Source organism: Lissotriton vulgaris, chromosome 3_1 (assembly GCF_964263255.1).
Source record: "Lissotriton vulgaris chromosome 3_1, aLisVul1.2, whole genome shotgun sequence".
NCBI classification, from domain to species: Eukaryota; Metazoa; Chordata; class Amphibia; order Caudata; family Salamandridae; genus Lissotriton; species Lissotriton vulgaris.
The window spans coordinates 1,138,331,800-1,138,357,095 of NC_141689.1; the positions used below are offsets into that span (position 1 = coordinate 1,138,331,800).

General features: G+C 45.0%; 1 protein-coding gene across 1 annotated transcript in view; it reads left to right on the forward strand.

The window, feature by feature from the left end:
* The first annotated feature begins 560 nt into the window (after positions 1-560).
* LOC147727569 (E3 ISG15--protein ligase HERC5-like) overlaps positions 561-25,296 on the forward strand; it is a 479,269-nt gene continuing 454,533 nt past the window's right edge. Inside the window, exon 1 of the mRNA XM_086963137.1 lies at positions 561-907. Within this exon, the coding sequence (XP_086819263.1) occupies positions 667-907 (241 nt within the window). The 5' untranslated portion in view covers positions 561-666. The remainder of the gene's footprint in view (positions 908-25,296) is intronic.

Below are 25,296 nucleotides of genomic sequence, written 5' to 3' on the forward strand. Positions count from 1 at the left end.
TGGTAAATAGCGGTCCTAAATTGCGAAATCGCAATTTTTAAATGTTTCATGAATAGCATTTAAGGAATCTCTAATAGAGATTCCTTAAATGCTAATCCTTGCAAATTTGCGAATTCTTTATTAGCGATTTTTGCATTTGGGATGATGAATCCCAAATGCAAAAATTGCACTCGCAAAGGGCCAGATTCTCAGAATCTGGCCCTTTTGCGAGCGCATTTCGCTTGATGAATCTGGCTGAATGCCTTTTATTTATGTGTTAAGTATCAAAACAGATCAATAAAAGGCACTGTCATTTACGTCAATAGCTTAAAGTGTCGCAAGTGCGAGACCTTTTGCATTACAAATGCTTGTTAAATAAAACTGCGCCTCTTTTCAAGTTCGTAATACCACTGTGCTGACTGCGCCCGGTTTCAGGTATGGGGCTTTGAAATGGAATTGTGAATTCCCTTTTATTCACATTTTACGATCCTCTGACTCCAGTTTTCATTTCCAATCTCGGGGCCCTGGTTTCGGTTTCCTTTCTGCTGCTGCCCTAGGTATGCTGAGACAGGGTTTGCCTCACGGCTGAGTCGTCACCGCCGTCTCCGGAAACGAAACTGAACTGTCCCGCAAGAGTGTGTATAAAATCGGCAGGCGTTGGGCGCACTTGGTATTGCGGTCCTCGGCATGGGTAAGAAGAGACCTTCAGGGAGCGGTGCGCCGCTGGCAGGGGGCGCGCTTCCCAATCTGCCCTCATCTCTGTGGTTCTATTCGGCTGGGGAATGCCAGCCGAGCTGGTGTCCCCTGCAGTTCAGTGGTATTCGGCAGGTGAGCTGCAGCCTGCGGCATGTGGCTGTGGTGCTGAGCGACGGCAGAGTGGCCCTGTGTTCCACACAAGAGGCTGGAGCGCTTCTGATTGGAAAACCGAGTGAGTGGCCGATGGCTAGCAGTATATGTATTTTTTATATGAAACGAAAACTTACAATTCTTCAGTTTGGGAACTCCATTCACTTTGTCGATTATAGAACGTTGAATTTTTAGAGAGGCTTGCAAAATCTTTACATTCACTAAAAGTTGTTTTTTTTTACTTTGGGGTTAGCCAATACCTTCAGATTTTACTAAAATTATATATGTAAATTACATACAGGGGCTTACAGGCTACGTTCTCTATCTAATGGTCAGTTGTGTCATCCTTATATTTCTTCTGCCTATGGGCAATAGGTGTCAGTCCAACTTCACCCATTGGTTATCTTCACTGTGAGTGATGGTATTCTGCCCAAAGAGCACATCCACATACAAAAGAGTTTCTTAGCCAGGCACTTCTAGGGCTGTGTGCACTTTTTGACTATTTTTGCCTTTTGCCAGTGCTTTTTTTTACATTGGCACAGTCCCAGCTCCCCAAATAATTACATTTTATAACAGTCACGACAAAGCAAAGCAAACATTGCCAAAAGGCTAGAAGCCAACTCCAACCCTATTGGCTTTGCCAATGCGTGTCACTGTTTAGTTGTGAAAGACAGATCTTTTCAGGCTCTTGCACAATATCATCGCAATATCATTGGTGCTCACACTTTTTCCAGAGGGATATTAGTTTAATTTATGGGACTTTTGAAGCACCAGTATGTGACTTAAAAGCACTTGGTGACTCTGCAAAGGGATGATGATCTTTGTACTTCTTTTTTAGAGTTTTATATAGCGCGAACTTGACCCGAGACATCGGGTATCAGAGCGCTTTGCATGAGCACCAGTTTCGTTACAGAAGAACACATTCATTTTTTTTGTTAGGCCCGGGGACATAAGTGATTTTCCCAGAATCACAGGGTGTTGAGCGTTGTTGCGAACCCGGTTCCCCAGCTTTTAGATCTACTGCTCTAGCCGTAAGGCTACATCCTCTCCCCAAGGAAGGCGTTTCTTGCCCCAAGGAGTTAACTCCCGAGGGGGGCTGGAAGTTGTTCGCTTCCTACCAAAGGGGCACTAGAAACATCAATCCTACAAATGGTTCAGAGAGGATATTATCCTTACTATTAATATAGCAGACTGCTTATATATATTATGGGAGTATCAGTAGATGTGGGAATGTTGGCACTGGAGCCTTATTGAGCCTGTATTTTTAGCTTCATATATCTGTGAGACCCAGAGACCTATTCACAAACTGCACTTTGTAGTATGTTTAGTAGTACTACTACTCACGTACTAGAATATGCTATTTGCAAATTAACATGAGGAGAGAGACCTCTGCCTTTCCTATCATTTTTAGGTCGAGAACTCCTACCCAATTGCGTAGATTTCTCCACTTGTAAGACTACATCTTTGTAGTAAATATGAGAGAGACAGGGGAATGGCTGAAAATTGAGGAATGCTTAATACTAAATGAGAGGGGTTTAGGAAGGAGTAAGGAGGAGTTTTAGGAGGGCACAAAGGGGTTAAGGGAGATACACCCACCTACCCACTAAAGAGTAAACCCATTGCTATTCACAAACGGCACTTCTAAAACTACTACATTCCGTGGAATTCTGCAGAGTGAAATTCCCCAAGTTCCGCCCACCTGTCTCAGTCCTGGAGTAAACCTAGCACTACCCATGACCAACCACTGGAACTACTACACCATTCCATAGAAAATAATTGATGTTTAGAGAAAGACAAGGGGACCCTAAAGGTAAGCAAGGACCTAGGGTATCAGATAATTACAAAAAACAGCGGTCCTTGTTAAAGCAAATGATTCCAAACAAACAGTAAATATAGCACGCAGTCAATTCTATACGATCTATCCAGCCGGATAGAAAATTTAATGCAAATAAACTGAATTATCTGTCATAGGACAGTAGCAATGTTCAGTAGGATACAATCCTGTGTCCAAAACAGTACATAGAACTAGTGTGACAAGGTGACAATTTAAACAAAATCATAAAGAAACCAAAAAGAAGTTCAAAACAATCAGGCGAAACAGAGAAATTGCTTGTTCATAGTTATACATGATGCGACAAGCATAATATGCAGTAACAAACGTGACACAAGGAAGTAAGAATAATTGTGTGCACAATGTTTTTAGAGGTCGACGACATTTCGATCCCGTTCAAGGGATAACTGGGATCATCATCAGGACAGAGATACTGTAAACCTGAGGTAGCAATATTTACAAAACTGACATCACAATGAAAACATAAGGAATTGGGGAAAAAAAGAAAAAAGAAGGGAAGACAATTAGGTTATAAAATATGTGAACTAGTACTTCTTTTCATTCAAAGGTCCTTTTGTTCTAGGTTAATGGGAAGACATACTATGTGTCCCCCAATTCCTTATGTTTTTAAGTTAAATATTTTTAAAAAGTATTATTTTTAAAAATGCACCTGTAAGATAATAGTTCTCTAAAAATTTGGTGTATTTGTTCTAGCTTTAAAAAAAAAATAAACGTATTTTAGATTAATATTTAACTTTAAAATATGTTTACTAATTGTCTTTAACATTTAATAGGCTTTTTTTACTTTCCCCTGTTCACGATGGTGGAGTCATATGTCTATGTGTGTAAAGTTACTAGTAGTAACTTTACATTGGTTATGTGGGCTGTGGGGGGCATGTAAGTCTATACTTGGAGTATCTTTACCCTAAGAAATGGTGAATAGCCAAACATTACTCCAAAGTTAAGAGCACATTTACACATGAGAAAATGTACATGTTTAAGTTTACCTGTGTGACTAGTCCCCCCCATGCCTACACTTTGTTCACAATGAAGCAAACAAACTTGTGAGAGGCAAAAAAATGACAGCAGGATCTTACAATAGCACCACAATTTATATACCATGGCAGGTGTTAGTTGTCACTGCAGTTTACATGGGATGGGACTTGGGTGTTTCACTGGTCAACCAGATCCTCTGGTTTTTCACAGGAGAGAAAGTACTACCTCTCCAAACTCATTCTGAACACAATCACTGTGTAGTCACATTTGCTGTAGTTACACATTGCCATAGTGGCACACACTTTGGACCCTAATATCTCAACAGGGGAAATGTGATGGTCTTCCAACCACCGTCCAGCAGTTCTAGGCATCCAGATTCTAATGTACTTCAAAAGACTTGGAAGAAACTGGACCAAAAGAACAGAACCTGCATACTCCTTTGGAGAACAGTCTCCCTAATCCATGAGTAGGAAAAGTGGAACTTGGGTAGCTGTGACCCTTATGTTAAGAAACCAACGCAAGGGGGAAGTGCCTGGCTCTTACCTGTGGAGTCCTAGCCCAACGGCTGCTCCAATCATAAGGGCACTAGTGGTCTTGAAACAGTGTCTACTAATTGCTCAAGGGAGGGAGAAGATACCTCCAAACTCCTCATGGTCTCAAATACCTTTCTGCACTGTAACACGGTGGACAGTGGGTTGAGGTTTTATTGGCTGCAAGAAAATATAATTGCACAAATATTTTGATGTGTACTGTTGGAGTCTGGACTGGCATTCCAGTTTTACTTTGTATAACTGGGTGAAAGCTATTTTAGGATGTTTTGATGAAATGTTTTTGGTTTGCGGTATGTTGCTGGGAGTACATTTTCAGTTTTCCTATGCCATTTGATTTTTAACCGGGGTGGTCTGTCAAGAAGTTGTGTGCTTCACTTTAGAATGTTACTTTGACTCAGGATTAAACTTCTTCAGCACCTTATCTGAGGAGTGATTTGTAGAGTTGATCATAATTATATAAAGGATAAAGGATTAAGTACTCCTTGCTGTACATTATAAGAATATTGCAAGTCACTGAGCAGTTCCATAACCATATAGAGGGGAATGAGGCCAAAGGCAGAGTTCTTTTATAAGGTTATGAAACTCCTCTTTGACTTGCAATATCCTTATCATGTACACCAGGAGGTACTTTATCCCATATGATACATGGTCACACTATCACCTTTACCACAAACCACTTAAAACGTTGGTGCGTAGCTCTTTCATATGAAAGAGCGAGCATGTTTGCAAACATTAAGAATAAAAAGAAAGCATCTAATGCAAAATTAAACACAAACACTTTTTAGATACTTGTCAGTGTAAAGAAAAAAGCTGCTGTAGTTGGGAACATGTAGTAACATGCAGAATGATTCTAGCTTTTCTGTATCTAAGGAGTGGAAAAAAATAAACATATTCCCTCTGCTTTCTATTGTAAGCTATTAAAATAGTGCAGAAGAAAGAAAAGCAATGTTCTGTTTGGTGTTTTAACCCGTTGCATGCTAATGACGAGCGGCCCGGTTGAGCTGCACTCATGACGAGCTGAGCTCATCACGGTTGTTGGAACGTTCGCACGCGGATAGAATTTCCCCGCTGTGCTGAACGTTCGAAAAACGGGTGTGGTTGTGACGAGCTCCGCTCGTCATGAGTGCTGCTCCGCTGTGCCTCATGACGATCTGAGCTCGCCACCAGCATGGCGGCGCCGCGCGCAACCCCTCTCCCCCCGCACAGGAGGTGAAAAACCCCCGCAGTGAAGGGGTTAAATAGCTGTTTTAATTATGCTCTTTAATCTGACCAGATTTTTATTTCGGCTGCTGGCTCTGGCAGTAGGCATTTTGATGTCAGAACTCGACTGTAATAACATTATCATAGTCAATATCTGACATCTTTTCAACTTGCTGCGTCACAAGTCGCAGATGATAAAAAAAGTAGTGACTGCTGTTTATACAGGGATTACAGAATCCAATGCATTATAATGCACTATAACTTTTTCTTGTGTCAGAACTTTCTTTTATTGCAATCTGAGTTTTTTTGATTGACAACAGAAATGGTGGGATTGTGTCACTTGTTTGTGGCTGTATTTCGTCTATTGTTAAAAAGGCTGATTAAAATTAGATTTTTGCTGTTTGAATTTAAGCCTGCACATTTGGGTCTCAAACCAATCAGAACTAAAAATACATCATAAATGTAGACATAATGCCATAGGTGGCAGGAGGGCAGTTTTTGTTAACATTTTGCATAGGGAGGAGAGGCAATGTTACCTATGTCTCTCCCATTAGTTATTGTTAGAACCGGGATCCCTGGTTCGCTGAGGTAGGTACCTTAGGACAAGTAGGGACCCTCACTCCATGTCAGGGAAAGGAAGGACACCTTCTCAGATAACCCCTGCTCACCCCCTTGGCAACTTGGCACAAGCAGCCAGGCTTATCTTCAAGGCAATGGTGTAAAGTATTTGCAACCACGCTCCCAGTTACCCTATGATGACACCACAAAAGCACTCCACACAAGTTTCATATACACGAGAATACACGAGGAATGGCTCCGGAGCTCCACGCCTCCGGATAGCCGTCACGACTCTTGGCCCCGCCCACCCCCGGCAGCGCGAATCTTTGCGGTAATGGCGGTAATGATGGTAATGGCGTTCAACGGAGTGGAGCTGCAAAGAAATGAGCCGCGAGCTGAATTAAGTTGTTGCCCCTGTCATTCGGAGCTCCCCCGGAGTGTTTGCAGTTTGTGGCAGAGAGAGGATTTTATTGGTTGTCTTTTCTCCGTGCGAGCTCCCCCCTCACCTCGCCCCTGGCTGCCCGTGAGGCGCTGCTCTGGCATTTTCCTTCTGTCAGGATTCGTTGCTTGTAGCTGCCAGAACACGCAACAGTAGACCTACTCCTAAGCCGTTTCCAGAAGGAAGGTACTGGTCAGCGGAGAGGCAGGCTGTCCAGCATTCTACCCAGCACTCATTCTGCAAGTAAAGGTGAGGCGAGGGGGAGCTAAAAAGTGACATGAAGACTGTTTGCTATCGCTATTCGCTTTTCTGCCCTGTGAACTTGATAACATTCTGAACTCCGCGGGGTGACATGGGGAGGCAACTGAAAGACAGTGAAGACAGTGAGGATGTAAATAAAACCGCTAAAATGGAGTTAACTGCCCGTCTCAAAAGCAAAAAACGCTTAGCCCTAGCCAGAAAAGCTGCACGGTTAGCTGCTAAAGCAAGGGAGAAGGCTAAAAAAGGAGAAGGAAGCTCTGTTTCGCCCGTTTTGGGGAAGGATTCTACAGTTGAAAGCTCTGAAGATGAACTCCACACCACTCTAACCTCTGCTCCAAACGGAAGGGTAGGAGAACTAGGAGAAGTAGGAGAAAAATATGTGGGAGGAAGTCACACGAAAGATGCGACGGAAAATACCCCAGCATCACCAAAAAATGTTGTGGGGGTTGAGTCATCTTCAGGCGAGAAAAGTATGAACAGAGTGAAGGAGATAAGAGACTTTCCCTTATTTGAAAAAAAGACCGCGCGCACTCCCCAAATATCAGCAGCCCCGCTCGAAAAGAACCCGGAAACGGAAACTGAAACTCATCCCCAGTAACATTGGTAGTGAATGACTCCCTCGCACAATTGCCTGAGACTGTATCACAAACTGTATTAGTAGCTCCCTCACCGTCTATGTCAAGTGGATCTGCGGCGATAGAAAGGCTTCAACCAAGTGGTGCTGTATCTGAAACGGAAGCAAGTCCGATCATGATCAGTGAAGATCCTAGCATAGAGACTTTATCCGAGCAGAGTTCATCATCTGCTGTAGCTTTTTAATCTCCCTCTCGTCCACCTGTCGGAATGCCTCAAGAAGGGGACTTAAGGGGCTTAACACCAGCAATCTCAGCATCTGCGACCCAGCTTCCTCAAAAGGGGAAAAGTGGCAGCTCCGAAAAGGAAATGAGCTATCAAATGGACATTCGCGAGATGTTAAACTCAATTCTGGATGAGATTCGTGAGATAAAGTCAAATCAGCAAGTCGAGATAGCCGCTCTACATTCTAGACTGGAGAAATTTGAAGAATCGATGCAAGGACTCCCTACCAGATTGAACGAGGTGGAGGAAAGAATATCGGCTCTTGAAGATCACATCAACCAAGCAAGAATAGAAGCCGAAAAGACTGCAAGTAAAAAGAGCCTCCTGGAAAGTAAACTTGAAAACAAGCTCGAGGAGCTTGAGAACCACTTTGGAAGATCCAATCTTAAGATAGTGGGGGTACGTGAAGGACTGGAAGGCTCAAATACACTCCAGTGGGTCAACTCCTTTATTCATCGAAAAGTACTACCAGAGTTTGAGGGAGACCTGTCCATTATGAGAGCTCATCGGGTCCCGGTCACAGAGGTTCGCAAACTCAACTTTTCCTAGAAATATACTGATGAACTTCGCTGATTACAGGATTAAGGAAGAGATTCTATTTAAGGCATTTCTCAAAGGCAATTTTCTGTTACTGAGACAATTAAATGCAGAATTTTTTCCGACATGACCGCTACAGCAGCACGCCGCAGGAAAGAATTTGTTAAAATTCCCCACCTGTTTAAAATGAACGGCGCTCAAGCCTCAATCGCTCAGCAGTCTAAGTTAAAAGTACTTGTGAAGGGAAAGTTCTATATGTTTTCCGACCTTGAAGAAGCTCAGTCTTTCCTAAAGGAGATTACTTCAGAGATGAATGTCTGAGTAATTAGTATATGGTCGCTGAATAATAATGATTGAGCTTGTGGAAAAGTGTAAATTAGTCTATTTTTTTCGGTATTGGAATAGAATAGGATACATTTTCTTGTCTGTCGAAGGGGGGCACCGGGCTTATAGGGTCACTCAGGGTGTAACAAGAAGACACCCAGGTCAGCAGAGGGGGGGGGGGGGGGAATGTGGTCAGCGTGGGAGGAATGGAAGGTGCCACATTTCTGGGGAGGGTGGGGGTTCACCCGGGGAGGGAGAGGGGGGGTTGGGGTGAAAGCAGTAAAAAAGAGCAGAAGTTGTAGGCAGGGTGTGTATCAAATTTTGAATGAAGGACTTAAAGATGTGAGAATTTTAATATGGAAATGAACAAATGTAGTATCCTATCAGTTAATGCCAATGGTGTTTTAAATAAACAAAAATATGGTGCCCTCATAAAATGGGCAGTCTCTCAGAATCCCCACGTGATATTTCTCCAAGGGACCCACCTAAAAACTAACACACCCAATTTATTAATCCCGAAATATTTCTCTCATGTGTTTTTCGCTTCAGCTGGGGTAGCCCAGAGAGGCGTTGCAATTTACTTTTCTAGGAGACTATCCTGGGAAATTCTAAAAATAAGAAGGGATCCTAAGGGGAGATGGTTATGGGTTGCAACTAAAACTCAAGGGAAAGCAATGAATTTTGTAAACTACTATGGGCAAATATCTGACGAGGTGTCTAGTATTTTAGAAATCAACGATCTTCTCAGGGGGGCTTCTGGACAGATTATCATGGGAGGAGATTTCAACTACATTCAAGACTTAAAAAAAGACACCTCTAATAAAAATAAGAAACAACTAAAACCTAATACTAAAAAAGTTGTGGGCGCCTTTATCCTAGAATACCAACTTATAGATCCATGGCACGCAGTAAACCTAGAAGGGGCATCCTTCACCTGTTATTCACACCGCTTCCAGACGGCATCAAGAATCGATTACTTTTTGATATCTAGATCGATTCAGATTTTAAGTTCATCTATTGGATGTAATCCCTTTTCCGATCATGGGAAGATAGATCTGGAAGTTAATTTAGTAGGTGGGGGCAGGGACCAGTCCAGGTGGCAGCTGGACCGTATCCTGCTCCGGAACCATGACTGGGTGGTTGGTTTTGGAGAAAGGATCTCGGAATACTTTAAAATCAACAATGACACGGCAGAACCATTCTCGGTTTGGGAGGGATTTAAGGCGGCAGCACGCGGTCAGATAGTATCTTTTACATCTGCCCAGGCTAAAAAGAGGAGACAAAGGATATCTATGCTCCAAAAGGCTGTAGATAAAGAATATGTTCTACAGTTCCTCCTTCGCCCGAATCACCTGGAGCAAGCAAAGGCAGAGTTAATGGACTTCTTTGTACTGGAAGAGATCAACAGTTCTAGAACCTTCCAACAAAGGATATACAAGGATAGCCAATTGGTAGGAAAGCTCTTGGCGAACTCTGTAAGAAAAAAACAAGAGTCTGCTGCGATAGTCAAAATAAGAGACCCGTTAAATCGCCAAGAGATAGTAGATAACAGTCTGATCCAAAGGGCTTTTCTGGAGCATTTTAGTCGCATATACACCACTGAATATTAAGTAGGGGAAGGTCCGATACAGGACTATTTTATGAACTTAGATATTCCAAAGATTACGCCCAATCGGGTTTTACAACTTGGGCTTGAAATTAATACAGAGGAAATGGCAGATGCTATTAAGGCAACACCAGGGGCGAAAACCTGTGGGCAGGACGGGTTCCCAATCGAATTTTATAAAATCTTCATAAAAGAATTAGTAACCCCCCTAATGAATCTATTTAATTACATCAAGCTAGGAGGAGTGGTACCCGCGTCCTTTAAAGAAGCAACAATAATATCTTTTGTTAAAAAAGACAAAAGTCCAGAAGATATTAATTCTTATAGGCCGATTAGCCTTCTGAATTCTGACTACAAAATCCTAATGAAAATCTGGGCCCATCGTTTTATGTATGCGGCGCAAGAAGTCATACATAACGATCAGTCAGGATTCATAGCAGGCCGAGTTATGGCTTCTAACACCGAATTCTTAATTCAGGCACTAGACTATTTTAATGTTAATTCAACCCCTGCCTATATTTTAATGGTCGACGCGGAAAAAGCGTTCGACCCAGTTAATTGGGCAACCCTGTTCTATTCTCTTACCAAATTCGGGTTCCCAGAACAAGTGATTAAGATGCTGCAGAACATCTATAAAGGTGCTTCAGCACATATTATAATAAACTCGGAAAAGGCCGGTTCAATCCAAGTTAATCGCGGGACCAGGCAGGGCTTCCCTTTATCTCCTCTTCTTTTTACTTTTTTTATTGAACCCTTGGTTATTAAAATTAGAAACAACCCCGACATTCTCCCCCCTATCTCCGGGATGGGGAAGCTTAAGCTCTTCGCGGATGATATTATCCTCTAAGTAAAGCAAAACAATGAGAATATAGAAATCATATTAAAAGAATTCAAAGCATATGAACAAATAGGAGGTTACAAAATAAATGCTAAAAAAACTGAGTTTCTTGCTTTAAACACCAGTCTCAGCCATCTCCTATTGTGTCTGCGTGTCCAGGCTGCAAGCCGAGACCCTATTAGATATCTAGGCATATATGTGACCTGCGATTATCATCAGCTCTATCTCCTTAACTATGTGAGAATGAAGAATAAAATCAAGAATCTTCTCTCCTAAAGGCTTCTAATCCCTCTCACCTTGATTGGTAGGGTATCTCTGATCAAGATGTCAATTTTACCTTTATTAATATTCTTGTTTTGTAATGTTCCTATTGAACTGAATTCCATTTTTTTTAAAGACATCGAATCTATCATCAGAAGTTTTGATTGGGGGGGAAAACCCCAAGGGTAAAGCTATCCATGATTCAACTTCCAGTTGAGCAGGGGGGACTTGCTCTTCCACACTTAAAAACATACTATGAGGCAGCCTTTCTTGATTTAGTGGCAGGTCTGATAGGTTCAAAAAACAATCGAGATAGCTTCTTCTTAGTAAAAATGCTACAAGGGTCCGATTCTCAAACCCAGGTATTTTTAAAGATTGCAAAACTCGACGAGATACAAGACCTTGAAAGAACATCTATCCAGATTACAGTCCTTTTTTAAGAAAAATCTTAGTTCTTCAGCTTCCCAGTTTTTAAGCCTACGAGAGTGTTTTTGTCTGGGCCTCCAAATTAGTAACAGCCGAATATTGAACTGGGAGAATTTGGGATTTCGGGAGTTAAGACACTTCTTCAGTCTGAATAGAATTAGTTTGTGGCAAGAAGTGCTGGCTAGAATAACCACTCCCGCGCGACCAACATTTTTTTGTTGTTGTTGAAAACCTTTATTTTAGCATTCAGTAGAAAAACAAGCATGGGCCTACAACGCGGGGGCCGGCCGCTAGCCAAATTAAAATTTGTTGATATCACAATACGACACAGCTCATCAGCCGACAACCCAAAGGTCCGGCAGCGATTCAGAGTAAAGCTTGTATCGGAACGCATAGCTGGATTTCAGGATAAGACAGAGGTTTCATTTTATATTATATAAGAGAGGATCAGGTGCCATACAATCAAACAGGAGAAGCGGGGGGCAGGGTAAAAAACAGGATATACATGTAATGACCACTATAATGGAGATTTGGCGCCAGAGCATATAGGTCGATACAAAAGAACACACAATATACATTTCCATGTTGCGCCAATACTCGAGGCCTGCCCGCCCATAAATCAAAATATCATAAAAGCAAAAGCACGAAGTACAAGCATACGATAAGAATCCGAATGATTCGTAGCTATACTGACCCTACAAGAAAGAAAGAGAAAGAAGGAAGGCCATAGAAAATAAAAAAGGCAAAAAAAAAAACCTTCAGCCCCCCCACCCTGCACCCCTGCAAATGGCTACAGCCTGACCCCACTAGCAGCGTGCCTGTTGCCCCTAACAACTAAAACCCCAAAGGTAGGAAAAAGAAGAGCGGAGGAGGGCATATCCATGTGGGCTCCTAGCCCCTTTAGACCCCCCGCCTGAAACAGCCACCCCCTATCACTAAAAGATAAACTTATGAGTCAAGTCAAGTCAAGTCAAGAAATTTATATAGCGCGCTACATACCCATAGGGTCTCAAGGCGCTAGGAGGAGGGTGGGGAATTACTTGTCGAATATCCAAGTTTTAAGTTGCTTTCTGAATGCTAGGTGGTTCTGAGTAAGGCGAAGGTGAGTGGGAAGTGAGTTCCAGGTTTTAGCTGCCAGGTAGGAGAAGGATCTACCTCCCATAGTGGTTTTGTTGATGCAAGGTACCGTGGCAAGGGCTTGGTTGGAGGATCGCAGCTGACGGGAGGGGGTGTAGAAGGACAATCGTGTGTTGAGGCAATCGGGCCCAAGATCGTAAAGTGCTTTGTGTGCGTGGGTTAGGAGGCGGAAAGTAATCCTCTTATTTACGGGGAGCCAGTGGAGGTTTTTCAGGTGACCAGAGATGTGTTCTTTACGCGGGATGTCTAGTATGAGCCTGGCTGAAGCATTCTGGATGCGTTGGAGTTTTTTCTGGAGTTTTGCGGTGGTACCGGCGTATAGTGTGTTTCCGTAGTCCAGGCGGCTCGTGACCAGTGCGTGGGTGACCGTTTTTCTAGTTTCGGTGGGGATCCAGCGAAATGTTTTTTTGAGCATGCGAAGAATGTTGAAGCAAGATGATGAGACGGCGTTGACTTGTCTGGTCATCGAGAGTGAGGAGTCCAGGATGACGCCCAGGTTCCGTGCGTGGTCCGTCGGGATGGGGGCTTTTCCAAGGGCTTCTGGCCACCAAGAGTCATCCCAGGCGGAGGGGGAGGTGCCTAAGATGAGGACTTCTGTTTTGTCTGAGTTCAGTTTCAGACGGCTGCGCTTCATCCACTCGGCTACTTCTTTCATTCCTTCGTGTAAGTTGGTTTTGGCGGTGTTAGGGTCTTTGGTGAGTGATAGGATCAGTTGAGTGTCATCCGCGTAGGAGATGATGTTGAGATTGTGTTGGCGCGCGATGGCCGCAAGGGGGCTCATGTATACGTTGAAAAGGGTGGGGCTGAGTGACGATCCTTGTGGTACGCCGCAGATGACTTCAGAGGCCTTTGACTTGAATGGTGGGAGGCGGACTCTCTGTGTTCTTCCGGTGAGGAACGAAGTGATCCATTCCAGTGCTTTTCCTTGAATTCCTACGTCTCTGAGGCGCTGTAGAAGGGTGCTGTGACAGACTGTGTCGAAGGCAGCGGAGAGGTCGAGGAGGATGAGGGCGACTGTGTCTCCATTGTCCAGTAGAGTTCGAATGTCGTCTGTTGCTGCGATGAGGGCGGTCTCAGTGCTGTGTTTGGCTCGGAAGCCGGACTGTGAGGAGTAGAGGGATTTGTTGGTTTCGAGGAAGGCGGCGAGCTGGTTGTTGACAGCTTTCTCAATGACTTTGGCCGGGAATGGAAGAAGCGAGATGGGGCGGTAGTTTTTGAGTTCGGTGGGGTCAGCTGTGGGTTTTTTCAGAAGGGCGCTGAGTTCTGCGTGTTTCCAGCTTTCCGGGAAGGTGGCGGAGTTGAGGGAGCAGTTGATGACATCTCGGAGGTGTGGTGCTATGATGGAGTCTGCTTTGTTGAAGATGTGGTGAGGGCATGGGTCAGTTGGGGATCCTGAGTGGATGGAGTTCATCAGGTGGATGGTGTCCTCAGTGGAGATTGGGTTCCAGTCGTTAAGGATGTTCAAGGGGGGTGAGGGTCCTGCAGAAGATTGGGTGGGTTGCTCTTCGGGTCGGTTGTCGAAGCTGTTGTGGATGTCTGCAATTTTGTTGTGGAAGAAGGAAGCTAGGGAGTCGCAGAGGGCTTGGGAGGGGGTGATGTCGTTGGAGTTTGCAGATGGGTTGGTAAATTCTTTGATGATGTTGAATAATTCCTTGCTGTTGTTGGCGTTGTTATCTAGACGGTCTTTGAATGCGGCTTTCTTGGCAGACCGGATAAGTTGGTGGTGTAAGCGGGTGGCGTTTTTGAAGGCGTCCCTGGTGCTGGTGTTAGGATCTTTTTTCCAGGCCTTTTCGAGGGAGCGACAGTGTTTCTTCGATTTCTTTAGATCGTCGTTGAACCAGGATGCGTTTTTGCTGCAATGTAGAGAGATTAGAGGGTACCGTGAGACACCGCCCAGCCTCTTAGAGCAAACAGTTGCAGGTCCAACACTTGTAAAAGCCATGCCAACCCATCCCGATCCAGCCGATCTTAACCTTGGCCCTTCCGATCGAAAACACGAACCCCTTCCAGCGAGACCCAGAGGCACACAAAGAAGCAATAAAGAAGAAAAGAGTCAGCAGAAATCAGCCCATGGCTACCAGCAGGCAGGGAGTCCTCAGGAACCGTAGATGCAGACAAACTCTCCCTCCGAGATGAACAGTCCCAATGTGTCTTGAACAGGAGTCGTAGCGTCGCCAGGAAAGGAGAAGATAACCACAAAAGAGATGGAAAGTCACAGACAAAAGACTCCGGGAGGGGAACGCCTGACGATACCTCCAAAGCCGGTAGTGGTGAAAAGTTCAGCAATACCATGCCATCCTCGGGAACACCGTCCACCAGGGCACCATCCGATGATTCCAGTACTCGTTTCTTCACAGGGTCCTCGCACGGAGTCAAAATGGCCGCGTTTTGAATGGCTGCAGAATCCCGTTTCAACAATAAGGCCGGGCGTGGTTCCACCAGGAGAATTTCAGATAGGCGCAAGTCCAATTTGCTCAACAAAGTATCCACATGTGAGCGGAATGCCCAAAGTTCTGCCAGTATTAACCGCAGCGATGGCACATGCACCGTTTGATCCATAATCTTGTGCTCGGTATCAATCACTATCACCTCCCCGGGTGATTCCGGCACCCACGGGGGGGATAGACAGGATCTCGAACATGCAAATGCGAAGGGCGACCAGTCTTTGATCGCAACCACGGTCAACCCAGTTAAGGCCGCAGGCCAGTGACCCCGAACCGCCGAACCCCGGCGGGAGCAAACCGGGTCGGCGGGAAGCGGGCCCCCGCCAGCAGCACGCAGACTCACTCCTCCGTCGATACTGAGCAATAAAAACGATCGCCAACAAATCTGGGCTGAAACAAAGCCTCCACTCTGGTCGACCGGGCCCAGCCTGAGTCTCCTGGCCGATGTTGTTCCACTACAGCCCGGCTGTGAAAGTACTCCAGGCCCCGGCTTCACCGCTGGAGCAGGCCGCAAACTTACACTCTATGTAACTCCGTCAAACAAGCCGATAAAAGTTTCCGGATTTCACCATCGGAGTGCAGGACAGTTCATGCACACAGAGACTAGGCGTTATGAGGTAATTGGAATTTTTATGGTCAAGTTATGTCCCCTAACGAGTACCCCATCGTCTCCATGTACGAGTTAATGTGCATGTAACTTCCCTCCGCAACCGAATTTAAAGACGCAAATACATTTGCGTCTAACGTTAACATGTCCTCTTTCAGATCCACCATGAATGGATTGATAATTCAGTTCCTAAGTATGCCGTGCCACCGTCTTTACATGGTGCACTTTCACGTTTTCCTGGCTCTGCCGAGTTAGGCCCTGATTCCTGCCATTGAACCACTTTTTCGTCTCTGTCTCCGAAAGCTGCAACGTGGAGATGAGATGCATCCCTGACCTCTGCCTTACTTCCTGCCAAGCGAGCGGTGCCCGGCTCGGCCTGCTCTGCCTGCCAAAAACAGTATTTTGCCTTCAAGTTATCAGCGTAGCCAGCTCAGCCTCCTCGAAAACACATTCCTGTCTAGTAAAATAATTAAACAGTTCCCCGGCTGCAGAGTAAAGGGTAAAGCCTTCCTGTCCTCCTCATGTAATTCATTGCTCCCGTTACCATGGTAGGCCCTGGCTCTGCGCATCTGCACCTAGACACGCATACATTCAGTGTAGCGTAGCCTCTGCCCCAAAGACCTTTTCCTCCAGTATAAACATCCCCCAAACACAAGATATCAGATATGTTTTAGGAACAGGTCGATCTGACATGCCAGACGTATGCCTCTTCTACTAGTGTTAGAAGTCAGACTCTTAGCTTACTCCAGACGCACGTCAACCACACGTCATATTAGCTGCGCGCGCATCCAGGCCATAGGTTTCAGCTGACTCTGCAAGAATTCACTAAGCATCCACCCACTTGTGACACTTTTCTGTGACGTTTCTAGTTCACGCCTCTGTGCACACCCATGTTCACGCCTTTCTGCTACGCACATGTGTTCTTATCATATACATTTCACTTGTCACGCCTACTGTATGCAATGCTATTGTGTCATTTTACTATATATGCCATGTACTATGAGTAAATCGTTGACATCTTTCCTGACATCTTCCCTTGCATGCTCGAACCCTTGTATTGATGGAACAGATCTCCATTGACTCGAGTCATTTCTGAATTAAAGCCCTTGAAGACTCAGACACCCCGGACTCTGCCTTTCATTTGATTGAGCTATTCTTGTACCTATAATTATATGGCAAAAATGATACGGTAAAATATTTACCACATAATTGGCGCCCGAATAGGGACCCCTCCCCCAGCCCACGCGCCGGAGATGCGTCGCAGGTCTGGCCCCCTGCCTCGGCCGTGACAGACCCCAAGCGCTTCCGCAGGATTTCCTGTAACTCCCTCAGGCCCACGGAGGTGACGGAGACTGCGATCGACATCCATACGAGGCGGTGAGGAGTGCGGAGGATCCCGACCAGAGCCCAGCCGAGAGAGCAGCGTCCGAGGTGTCAAGAGGCCCACCTGTAGTGCCGAGGCGCATGCGTAGTGCGCAGCAGAAGCGGTGACGTCAGTCCAGTCCAGTCGAGTTTCCGAGGCCTTCCGTTCCGTGCTTCCCGGTGAGTACCGTTGCTGGGGACGTATCAAGACGGGTGCATTGATTTGTATCCGGTCAAGACGGGTTTGGGTACACAGACCCGGTCTGCACTGTTTTAGCAGTGTATCTGTACTGTTTAGCAGTATATCAAGTAATTCGTGCATTCAACGATTCAGTTTTGTTCTCGTTATAGAATTAGTGGGTTGTCAATTTATGTTCGAAATGTTTCAATGTGTTTGATGTCGTGGTATGAGTGACTGTTTGCATATTATATTGTGTTCATTGTTTTCGTGTACATTTCAGTGGCAACAATGCCTTTATTCTCGAAATTACGACAGATAGGAACTAGAAAAGGGATACTTGAGGAAGCTATTCCCATCCCACCCAGGGACACTCCTGGGCATTTTATGTACCACAAGCACGGCTTAGATGCCATTTTATATCTCGACTTGTGGGTGGAATACACGAAAGACTTAGCAGAGAATCAGAGATGGCCTGTTACAGGGACATGGGATGCCGAGTGCATCATGAGAGTAGAAGAAGCGTTGTGAAAGAAGAAAGCCAGACAGTCACAGAAAGATGCCATTGAATTATGGCGTAAAGAATCACATAGACGGACAGAGAAAGCACTCAGAAAAGCAGAGAAAAGTAGAGAGGATTCCAAAAAAGCCAAAGAAAAAGAACTAATAGAAGAAGGAGAGCGAGTTAAAATGGAACAACACGACAGACAGAGTAATGCCATTATGACAGGACTGTATCCAGTTCTGGCCGAGGGCCTGCCCAAGGCGACCCCGGAAATACCGAAAGACCTGCCCCCTCCATTGGTTCCGACTAAATTACGTCATAAGACCGCAGCAGACATTTTCCTTTCCTCCTACTTAGACGATGTAGCTCCCATATATACTACTGCACCTGCCCATGTGCCCGTACCACCTGCACCTACTGATGGCCAACCCCACGATCACCTACCTCCAGGTCCGCAACAGCAAACTCCGCCAGCACCACATCCTGCTCCACAGCCTCCACCTGTTCCTCCACCACCTGTTGTCACTTCCCCGGTAGTTTTCCCTGGTGGTATTAATCCACTTAATCCTTTTGCCCCGGGTCCATTCCCGCCACAAATACCGACCCTACAGTCAGGTTATGCTCAAGCCTCCGCCTCTGGAGGTGCTAGAGGAGGATTCCATACCCTGCCACAGATACATCGTATAACAATGAGAGAACTCGCAATGTCACGAACACCTAAAGGAGCTCCAGCTGAAACACTTCAAGAACAGCTTACTGATTGTAGATATGATACAGTGCCTGGTAGAACAGGACCAATGTTGTTAGCTTCCCTACGTTTAAGACGTGTAACCGATTATTTAGTTTTACTGCCAGAAATGCCAGAACATCTAGACAAAATGTATCATTTTATTAGAACAGGAGAAAGACCGGAGTCTGTTGGTGACGCCATGTCACGTCAGAAAGTTGAGAACAAAGGTTTAATCATGCGCTTTTTGGTTAATTGTTTAATAAGGGAACAAGATCAGGCAGGTTTTCCACCAGATGAGATGAAGAGACTGACTAGATGGAGCCAGAATATTGCTGAGGGTAAACATGATAAAGAGAAATGTGTACATGCTATGGTTAGAAACATCCGTAAAGAAATAATAGATATACATGCTCGTCGAGATCCTGATGAGGCACTCGAATCAGACGGCCCAACCTCCTCGCAGGAGGAAGATGAATCAGAGAATCTAGCAGAAACCTCACAACAGGCAGAGAGAAAAGTGATAGCATATGTAGGTAGAGAGAAACTTCCTGGACCGTATCCTATTGATAGGCCCTTCGATAGACCTATTCGTAAACAAGAAACGTTACCAAACAAGAAACGTTACCTGTGTCCGATACCAGAGCGATGTACCCTTGAGCATGTATTCCAGATGACTGACAAAGTACTAAAAGAAAGAATAGGTTATCAAGAACTCAATACCCTACGCGATCAGGAACTAGCCCGGTCCGCAGTACAGTGGGCCAGAGACGACAGTATCTATAAAGACGACTCAGTAGTACAAACGTTTTTAAGTCTTACTCCAGAAGAACAGCGTCTAGCTGGTATATACATGACACAACACTTTATTATACAGTACGAAAACCAAGCATCTGATCCAGGTCCGTTATATAGTTTATTGCAAGACTTACTCCTGAGACGATGGAGAGGTCTAGGTACCGATCTAATTGATACAATTCTAGAACAACGCCACAGATATAGAACGTTCCTAACTCCACATCTTGTTTCCGTTCCACCCCCAGTCAGGCACTCATATAACTTTGACAAACAGAATCCCTTACGTGAAGTACATCCAGTCAGGAAAGATGATAATACCTTTGAACGTGTGTTCGTTTACACGCCTATAACTAAAATGGAATTATTAGAAATGAAGAAAATAGTGCCCAGTCATGATAAAGATCCCGCAGGTTTTCACCGTGAAATAAAAGACATGTTACTTATGGGGGATTACACCTATCCCGACATTATGAAAATATTGAAAGTGTTATTGCCTGCCGGTATTTACGAGAAACTCAAGGAAAAAGAATGGGAGGTGGGAGACAAAAAGATTGTTTGGGCTGAATTAGAAACCGAAGAAACTGGTCGAACCCCAGGTTTAGGTCTTGGGGACAAAACTAAAGCATTACCAGGATTGTTAGTACAGGTTTTGCCAAGATTGTTAGCAACTAAAAAGGAAGACTGGGACGCGATCTCAGCCTGCAAACAGAAACCCGATGAAGACACTAGTGATTTCTATTCCCGATTTGAGAAATGTTTTACTATTAATAGTGGCCTGAAATCAAGTAGCGAGTCATATCCACACCTTTTTGTATCCAAATTGGTCGAAAATTCTTTGCCCCAGGTTAAGAACCGTGTACTGAAAGTTGAGAGCACATGGCAAGCTAATTCGCCTTCCCAAATGTTACAAATGTTGCAATATCACCAGAACAGAATTAGAGAGGAACATGATCACGAACAGAGACGTATGAAAGACACGAAAATGAAAATGTTAGTTGCTCAATCAGTTCCAGCAGATGGTCAGAAAAAAGGCGCGACACAGTCAAATAATTCAGCAGCTCCCGTTAAAGGGACATGCAACTATTGTAAACAGCCAGGTCACTATATAAACGATTGCGCAGTTTTGAAACACAATATCGCTACAGGCAAAACAAAAGAGAGACCACATCCGCCCAGACAGGACCAGGTCCAACACCAGGTCCAGCAGCATGTTCCACAAAATGTACAACCTATGCATGTCCCACAGCAGACAGTGGCGGTGCCACAGCCCCAACCCATTGCTGCGACTCAGCAAGTCACACAACAGATGTACCAGTATGCCCAATCCGACTATCCCGATTATCAGCAATACACATGAAACAGCCTAGAGAGGGAGGTTGGCTTGCCCCTTATTGAGGTCCCTGTAGATCAAGAGGGTCCTTATGTACACAGCCAGGTGCTAGGGAAAGATAGAACGTTTTTGATTGATACAGGGGCAAGCAGAACAACCATCAGTCACGAAGAGGTTCCAGGGGCTCCCCTCTCAGGCTCACAGAATGTTTTCCTTGGATTCTCAGGAAAGCCTATTGTTAATGAAGTATCAAAACCAGTACCCCTTGCAGTTGGTCCATTGTCCCGAACTACTGATTTATTGCTCACGAAATCATGTCCAGAAAACTTGCTTGGTATAAAAACCCTGAAAGCTCTAGGAGCTGTAATTTGTTGTTCTCCGGAAGGAGTCAGGCTATTCCTTCGTGACTTCAAGGGCCATTATGTGTTGAGAGATTTTGATCCCAGGTTACAGAATGTTCCTGCACATTTATGGGCGAAAGGCCCTACTGATGTAGGTTGTATGCTCATTACACCGTACCGTGTTACACTCAAGCCAGGAGTTATACTACCACGTATTCGGCAATACAAATTACCGCCAGATGCTGTAGTGGCTTTACTGAAAATCATTGACGAGCTCATTGCACAAGGAGTGGTTGTAGAAACCGACTCCAATGTTTGTAATTCTCCTATCATTCCGATTCTTAAACGTACTGATCCAAATGCACCTCCAGTCTATCGACTGATTATTGATTTACGCGAATTGAATAAATGCGTGGTACCACAGTACCCTGTGGTCCCGGATATCTCCTCCTTATTGACAGCTATTGACTCAGAAGCGACGTTCTTTACTGTAATAGATCTGAAGAACGCCTTCTTTAGTGTTCCAATTGATCCTGAAAGCCAGTATCTTTTCGGATTCTGTTAAAATGGCCGAAGCTTCAAATTTGTACGCGCACCTCAAGGATTCACAGAAAGCCCCAGCATCTACAGCCAAGCACTGAAACGACAACTTGACTATATTCACATGCCTACCAATACTGCCCTATTACAGTACGTCGATGATCTATTGATCACCGCCCGAAGTGAACCAGAATGTGAACAAGCCTCACTGACAGTTTTGTTTTTCATGGCGGACAAGGGACGCAAGGTGTCTCCTTCGAAGCTGCAATTCTGTGCCCAGCAAGTTGTGTACCTTGGGCACTTGCTGTCCAAAGAGGGGAAGACAGCTAACACCAGATCGTATACAGTTAATTGCACATCTACCACAACCTAAGACACAGAAAGAAGTACGAGCCTTTATTGGACTCACTTCCTATTGTAGACAATGGATTCCCCAGTATGCATTTCTTGCCAAACCACTCATACAGTTGACAACACAGGAGGCAGCGTCTTCGACTGCCCTCCCTTGGACTCAGGAACATACACAAGCTTTTGACGAATTAAAGAAAGCCTTATGTCAAGCACCTGTTTTAGCGACACCATGTTACAGCAAACCTTTTACACTTTTTGTCACAGAACGCGATGGCACAGCGTTGTCGGTTCTTACTCAGCTTCAGGCAGACAAATACAGACCGTGTGCTTATTTCTCGAGCACATTAGATCCAGTAGCCCAGGCCTTGCCTGCGTGCTTGAAATCAGTTGCAGCAACAGCTCTAGCAATCAGACAAAGTGATTCCATTGTATTGGGACACCAAATGACAGTACAAGTTCCACACTCTGTGGAAGTCCTTCTAAACAGAACACAGACCCAACACTTGACAATAGCACGACTGACAGGTTATGAATTGACGTTATTCCAGCCACACATAGAAATCAGACGTTGTAATACACTGACTCCTGCTACACTTCTACCCTCAGACACAGCAGATCCTACTCCACATGACTGCGTAGATGTAGTTGACACAGTTACGAAACCCAGACAAGACTTGGCAGATGTCGCATTACCCGATCCAGACCTGACACTTTATGTGGATGGTTCATGTATGAGAACAAGTACAGGAGAGTTAGTGGCCGCATATGCAGTGACCACTGAAACTGAAGTCATAGAAACACATCGCATTGACACCCTGTCAGCTCAAGCAGCAGAGCTCATTGCTCTGACCCAAGCCTGTGTACTAGCCAAGAACAAGAAAGTAAACATATACACAGATTCACGTTATGCATTCGGAGTCGGAGTCGTTCACGACTTCGGTGTCCTCTGGCAAGAGAGAGGTTTCCTGACCTCTCACGGAGCCAAAATCCAGCACGGTCCCCTCATTCAAGCACTATTAGAACCAATACATTTGCCTACAGCCATAGCCATCATGAAGTGCAAGGCACATACGAAAGTAACAGACAGGATTTCACAGGGTAACGACTTTGCAGATCGGACAGCGAAATATACAGCACAGACTCGTACACAGACGACTGATATGACAAAGACTGTCGTTTCATCACTGACACACAGCATGACAGTCAGGGACCTCACACTAGATGTCATTGACATTCAGACACATGCTACTGAAATCAAGAAATGGGCTGAACAAGGAGGGGTCCAGACATATCAAGGTTGGATGACGAGGGGAAAAACCACATGGTTCCTCCCCGACTCTATGGTTCAAGGTATCATCAACACTGCACATAGCCCAGCACATTTAGGAGAAAAAGCCATGTTAGACAGTTTACAGAATCTCTGGTTCAACAAACATTTACGAGCAGCAGCAAAACAGAAAGTGCGTACCTGCATGATCTGTTGTCAGTTCAATCCTGGAAAAGGGATTCCTGTAGAGCAAGGTGGATTTCATCCTCCTGACTATCCTTTTGAAGTCCTCCAGATGGATTATATCCAGATGGACCGATGCCGTGGATTTAAGTATGTCCTTGTAGTTGTATGTGCCCTATCCCGATGGACAGAAGCATATCCCGTTCCAGATTACACTGCCCCGACCACTGCCAGGCAGCTGGTTCGTGAATTTTTCCCTCGATATGGCTTTCCCCGTATCGTGTACTCAGACAATGGTCAGCCATTCTCGTCTGAATTGATGAAGCAAATCTCACTCCTTTTGGGGTACCAGTGGAAGTTCCACTGTGTCCGGCATCCAGAGGCAGCAGGTCTCGTGGAGCGCCACAATCAGACACTGAAAACTCGACTTGCTAAAGTTTGTAAAGAAAAGGGCGTAGACTGGATAGTAGCATTACCTGTTGCACTGTTTTATATGAGAATGGTAGCCCATTCAAGGACAGGGCTATCTCCGTATGAGGTGGTCTTCGGTAGACCTCCTAATATGTGGGGGACGCCTCTGACGAGAAAAATAACCGATGTTGATAGTACTATGCTGACAGATTACCTTGCCTCCCTGATGTCTGCACTACAATCTTGTCGTTCACAGGTGGCTGCAGCCTTCCCAGACAACTCCGAGGTGAAGCCGCATGCCCTGGTCCCGGGGGATACAGTTGTTATACGGAACTTTGATAGGACGAGCCCTTTGGAGCCCCGCTGGAAGGAGCCGAAGATTGTCTTGCTAACCACCCGGACCGCCGTGAAACTGGAGGGGAGGAAGGGCTGGGTGCATTCTAGTCACGTCAAAAAATTCCATGGACTCTTGCCCAGCCCTGACTCCCAGGACTCTCACGTACCAAAGACAGACATTAAACTCCCTTTTCGAGAGAAAACTCCCCAAGAGGAGTATAAACTGAAACTAAGGTCTAGTAAGTCAGACAGTTTAATTGTTGAAGTCCCCTCCTGGGTGAAGCGGTTAGGCAGTTTCTGACAATGTACAAGCTAGATCCAACTAGAGAGAGAGATAGACAGGAGATCATGAAAAGAAATCGTTATTGTAAAAATCTCCGTAGTAGGTGCGTCTGCACCCTGATTGTTATGTTTTTTCTGAGTCTTACGTTAATCGGCACCAGCCTGATGTTGTACATGTATTTTCCGTTTCCACATTCTTTTTCTAATGACACTGCAGAACACACGTTTAGTGAGCTGCCTCCACATGAACTATCTTACCGACTTGCGCTGCGCAACAATTCATTCATCAGTATGTTACACCATTCCCATCAGACCAGCAATGCCACCAATTGTTGGATATGTGGCCGACTCCCTCCCTATCAGAAATATCAGGGAGTTCTGCCCCTCTTTCCGTATCCATTCACACACAATGGTTCCTGTGGTGCATGGTTTAGTTTAATTAATTCCGTAGACGCCGATTTCATAGTTTTCCAGGGTAGTTGGGTATGGGGGAATCTGAACACAGTTCTGAATCAGGCATGTTTCCCAGACAAGGAGGGTCTTCCCCAAAGGACAGGGACCGACCTAGAAAACGAAGTGTATGGATTAGGCAATTTTACACTTAATCTCATGATTCTAAACGTTCAGTCAGAAACCAGTCCAGACTTGCCATCTATGTCAGTATTGCCAGTCAAAGGTGAATTATGTGTCAGAAAGAATGGTTCAGTACACCTAGGTCATAGTGAATGCACCACTGTGATCGAATTCAGTGATAAAGGCAAGTCTACATTCAAAGCTTCCCGCCATTCCTATTTCGTTTGTGGTCATACAGCTTATATACGTTTACCCCTAGACTGGGATGGTACCTGTTACATTGCATTCCTACTACCACCTGTTTTCCTAGCTCCTCCTGATTATCACAGAAAATCCCGCCTCGTTCATGTTAGAGCCAAAAGAGACCTTCCATTAGTTGACTATACTGAAACCGCATGGGAACAATATACAGA